The 4978-nt window shown below is 43.1% G+C and overlaps 1 protein-coding gene across 1 annotated transcript; it reads right to left on the bottom strand.

The window, feature by feature from the left end:
* Positions 1–617: 617 nt before the first annotated feature.
* nppal (natriuretic peptide A-like) lies at positions 618–4677 on the bottom strand. The gene is made up of 3 exons (XM_079679753.1): positions 4508–4677; positions 4025–4316; positions 618–774 (listed from the first exon to the last, which is right to left on the bottom strand). Exons 1-2 carry the CDS (start codon positions 4580–4582, stop codon positions 4029–4031), a joined length of 363 nt encoding a protein of 120 aa, XP_079535879.1. The 5' UTR covers positions 4583–4677; the 3' UTR covers positions 618–774; positions 4025–4028.
* Between the last annotated feature and the right edge of the window lie 301 nt (positions 4678–4978).

Raw genomic sequence — 4978 nt, forward strand, 5'->3', positions numbered from 1 at the left:
TGATTTGAAAATTGAATAGAAATGCTAATTTATAATCTTTTTGAAAAATAGAGATCGCATATATCAGTCCTGTGTACAGATCAGTTCTATAAAGTCATGCCTAAACAGCGACAATTTACACGATGAATACGTGTTTAACCAGCAGCATTTGCCACGGAAGGCGAGTGGCAACTACCGCAAACCTTCGCTTGCCCCGGCATCCAGTGGGAACTCCCGTTCAGCAGAGGCAGATGCCTCGGCAAGTAGTGGCATCTGCAGCTGCCACAGGAAGTACCTGCCACTGCTTGAGCCCGGACCTACTGAAAATATGAGCTACAACACCGATCCCCGTTTATTGTCTAACAGCGAACTGTTCCAATGATTAACTGCTCACAGCTGACGACAAAATAAAAAAAAAACGTTTTTAAGGACCAAATTCAGTTGTTCATTTTACATGCATTAAGAATGGTAGTATCACTTAGGATAATAATAATAATAATAATAATAATAATAATAATAATAATAATAATAATAATAATAATAAGCTAGCCTACATTTAACACAGAACCTAAACAAAAAGAGTCACACTCAGGTATTATGCAAAATATTTGTTTTACTACAATACCATTACAAGGCAACACTAATGGATACAACAAGTTAATAATAAATACATTTTTCATAATTTATTATTCAACAGTTAACATATGAAAAGGGAAATTTCTGCTGCGCTTCAGCACCATGGACAGGGAGCCTCGGGAGCGGAGAGCGCGAGGAGCTCCATCCGCAGGTCCGCGCCTTTACACACACACACACACACACACACACACACACACACACACACACACACACACACACACACACACACACACACACACACACACACATCAGAATATTGTCATAACTGTCTTACAGCTGCTTGAGGAAAATCCCCTGAAGCTCCAGCAGCTCTTACCGTACCTCTTACCGTAAACATCGCAATTTCACTGCAGTTAATTATAACAAACTCTTAAATGCTGCTGCTTCACTGTGTTTAACAAGAATTGATGTAAAAGATCAAACACTTAAACATGTTGTTTTTACCCTAATGTTAAACATATTACTAGGTTGTTTATCAGGGACGTGCACAGACATTTTGGGGGGCGGGTGCTCAAGTGAGAAAAAGGGCACTTCCCATAATAATTTATAAAAAAGAATATAGTTGCACATCTCTGACTTACTGACCAATTTATTTGAATACCCTCACACTCACGTAATTGTTTAATACTCAACAGAATTCTACAAAATAATCAGCTAACACAGAGACAATGGTCTTCTTTAGTATTCACTACGCTCAAGAGCAGACAACCAGTACAATTAATAGTTATTAAATGAGCAGCCAACAATCAAAATTATGAAGTTACCGTTTAAAGACATTACAGGCAAAAATATTCTTTTTACATGTACTATACATTTTGTTATTTTGGTCTGTTTTGCTTCCATGTTTTCTTTAACTCAAATGGAAAGAAAACTTCCAAGAAACACATATAAATGGTGTTCGTTTTGCTGCCTTGTCTGAATTCATCTATAGATTTAAAGCTAATCTGCATTCAAACATAACATTTCAGGGGAAAATACTGTCTTGACGTAAGTAACTATCTGGGGAAATTGTGAGGTGATATGTTTTTTTTTTTTATCCTTTTCACCTGCAATGCCTTTGTAACTGCATGCAAATTAGCACATTTTAATTAGGCCTAGTTAACGCCTAATTTGCATATCAATGTGGCGATTGCGATGACATTATTAGATACACATTTTACTGTATTCACCTTTAGTGTCTCCCCTTAAGTACAGTACATTAGCCTGTATGCCCATGATAAATTGCCTTAGCTAAACCTTGAGCTAACTTATCCATTAGCTAGTAGCCAGTGGTTAATTTGAGCCGGATCCTGCCGGAACAGGATCCGGCACCTCTTCATTTTGGCCACCCTGTGTTCCGGCACCTATTTGGGCAGATCCGGTACCTCTCACAAAAAATAAAAATGTAAATGGTTAAAATGAAATAAAATATGCAGATATTAATTTACAGAAAAAATCCCAAGAATTTCATGTCGTTTATTAAGATTAAGATTTGAAAGAGTCGGAGATCTGTGTTGACGCACTGAAAAGCTGGACCAACGGACAAACGTCTTTCACTTTTGAAATTCGCCACATGAGGAGCACGTCGCAGAGAGGAAGAAACGGTGATTCAATGCAAGCATGTCAAAAAGACAGTTAAATTGACTGTCTTTCTTCAAAAAGAAGGAAGAGGTAATAGACACTTCAAAACGAGTCAGAAAAGCCTCCACAAGCAGTGACGAGGGCAGCTGCAGCGGTCATGTTGATGGTCAAAACCAGGAGGAGGTTAGCGCCGCAACAGCTAGCCAGCTAGCTAACCGACATCTAGCCAAGCCCGGGCAGCGGGTCAGGTTCACCGCCAGCCGGAACAGGAGCCAGCTACCGTCAGCCAGGTGGACCACCAACAGCAACGGGTGGGTACCCTGGCATCAACTAGCCCGGTACAACAGCCGGAGCAAGAAGCGAGCGGAACCGCGACATCAGCTGGCTTACAGCAGGAAGATTCAGTAGGAGAGGAGAGCGCATTGAGCGTAGAAGAGTGTGGGACGTCCAGCGACAGGTCAGTTTTTTCTAACTGTGGCCAAGAACTTGGAGGACCGTATGTTATCTCAAGGAGGCCGGATGCCAGATAAAACTGGATATAACAAGTTCATTGAGGAGTTGAAGGTGCTTTACGCACAATACTGGCCCGAGGACGCAGGTGCGCTGTATGGAGAGACTGAGGTCGAGTCACTGTGTCAGTGCTTCAACATTGCCAACCCGCGCGCAGTCATACGGGCCTACAGAATGTACAGAGACTCAGATGGTAAAGACACCCCCGATGAGCTGATGGAGTTACTTGTTGCTGTCAACAGCATTCCCATTGCAAGTGCTGAATGTGAGCGCGGATTTTCTCAAATGAACTTGATTTGCACTCCCAACCGTAGCTCTTTGCTCACATCCACCATGTCATCTTTACTCTTCCTAAATCTTGTTGGACCCCCCCTGGCTAAATTCAATCCAGTCCCGTACGTGAGGTCCTGGGTGGCCAAAGGACACAGAACTGCCACAGACACACGCAGTAAAAGCAGAAAAAAAGAGATAGAGGACAATCCGGACATGCTCGTGATGTGGGGTGTTTTAAACAACTAAATATGGTGAGCAAACATACTGTCTATTAATAGGCCACCGTGCCAATCTTTGAATAGGCCTAATAAATATTTTTTTTACACGTTAAACCTGTTGAGAAATTAATTGCTGGCTGTATACTGAAGTCCCACCTGTGGTGATGTGGGCATTTGCCTATGTTGTGCGTACTAGCCTAAACAATTATAAATTATCGTCATAACATTTATACCATGGATACTATTTGAAATTGAGGCTTGTAAGTCCCACAGCGTTGCAAGTGGACATTTTCATGTTGTTTTCAGCACCTTTTCTGTATACGTTCCGGGACCTGTACGCGTCTCGTCATCCCTGAGCTGTCATATGTACCTTGCGTTCCGGCACCTTATGATTTACAAATTAAGCACTGCTAGTAGCCTACCTTAGTTAACCATATCTGTTTTTGTCTTTTAGCTAATTAGCTGTAAACTCGAGGCACTGGCAGTTTAGTCATGTGTTCATCACCACTCACCTTCAAACAAGCCAAGCCCACTTTGATGTCTATGTGTACACGTCCCTGCAGTTTATAACTATAAGGATACTGTTCAATACATGTATGATAAAGTTCTCGTTTTACGATCCAGCGAGTCGCTTGGTCCGCACATATCCTGCATTATTTATGTATTATAACTGCATTTAGTTTGCTTACCCTGCAGATATTGTAGGCCTATGTCCTGTTTTTCATAAACACCTGTAAGTGTGAAAATTAAATTGACATGCATTGAATATTGTCTCATATGTGACTGCACCTTGTCTTCACTCTGTGAACCGGATGTGTGTGGTATGGTGCTGTAATTGTAAGAGATACCTGTCTAGCAGCCCAGACCGCTGAAGGAGCCGATCCTCTCCAGCCGGACCCCGAAGCAGCTCCGAAGCTCCCCCTTCTTGTACCGGCTCCACGAGCGCTTGGAGGTCCTCGTGAGCTCCTTGAATAGACGCGCGAGGACGCTTTCTTCAGCCAGAGCCGAGTTACTGAGGTGCGAGGGCCCCCCCCACTGCTGCTGGGGAGCTCCAAATAGAGCCTTGTCTGAGCTCCCATCCCGCTCCCCCCTCTCCTCCTCCGAGTTGCGGAGCTGCTCTCCGAACAGCTGATCCAGAGTCTGTGGCAAAACAAAGCACCATCTGAAAACATCTCCATCATCATTATTTCCCTGACATATGAGACATGAGACACTGCAGGACACAGTAATGAACTTTGTCTTATAAATCTTTATAACAAAATAAACAGTAACTTCAGAAGCAGCTCTTTTGAAATGAATATTCCATGTTCCTCTCATCATCAGGGCCTTACCTGCAGGTTACCTGCCCCTGCGCAGTGCAGCAGGACCAGCAGGGACAAACAGCAGGCGGACATGTTTGGGCTCATTTTTCTCTTTCTGTTAGGAGAACTATAGCTGTCGCGTGTCTTCGTCCCTTCTCCTCTCGCGTGTGTAACGGGTGGGGGGCCAGGTGCTCCTTTATACTAACCTGATTCCGTTACGAGGCCTGGGAAAAAGTATGAGCTGTGACTAATGGTCCTGCACGTGGGAGTACAGGCTGACCTGCTGATGGAATGTTCCAGGTTAATTTGCAGAGACAGCAGGCATTAAAGTCAGCTGCTGCTGCTCCGGAGTAAAAGTCATCTCTGTTCTCAAGAAATCTAAAGCAAGTTGATAACAGCACTTAGCTTTCCCTGCCAGATCCACACAATATTTTGTGTTTTTATCATATGAAGGTTATGTAAAATATTCACCTGAGAAGTACTCCGTTTTTTCAGTTTCAT

This window comes from Notothenia rossii (genome assembly GCF_949606895.1).
Source record: "Notothenia rossii genome assembly, chromosome: 4".
Lineage (NCBI taxonomy): Eukaryota > Metazoa > Chordata > Actinopteri > Perciformes > Nototheniidae > Notothenia > Notothenia rossii.

Bases quoted from the DNA above. Each gene is read 5' to 3' on its own strand.
- nppal (XM_079679753.1), bottom strand. From the start codon at position 4,582: ATGAGCCCAAACATGTCCGCCTGCTGTTTGTCCCTGCTGGTCCTGCTG. The intron at 4,317-4,507 runs GTAAGGCCCTGA...GTTTTGCCACAG, and splicing joins CAGGGGCAGGTAACCTGCAG to ACTCTGGATCAGCTGTTCGG.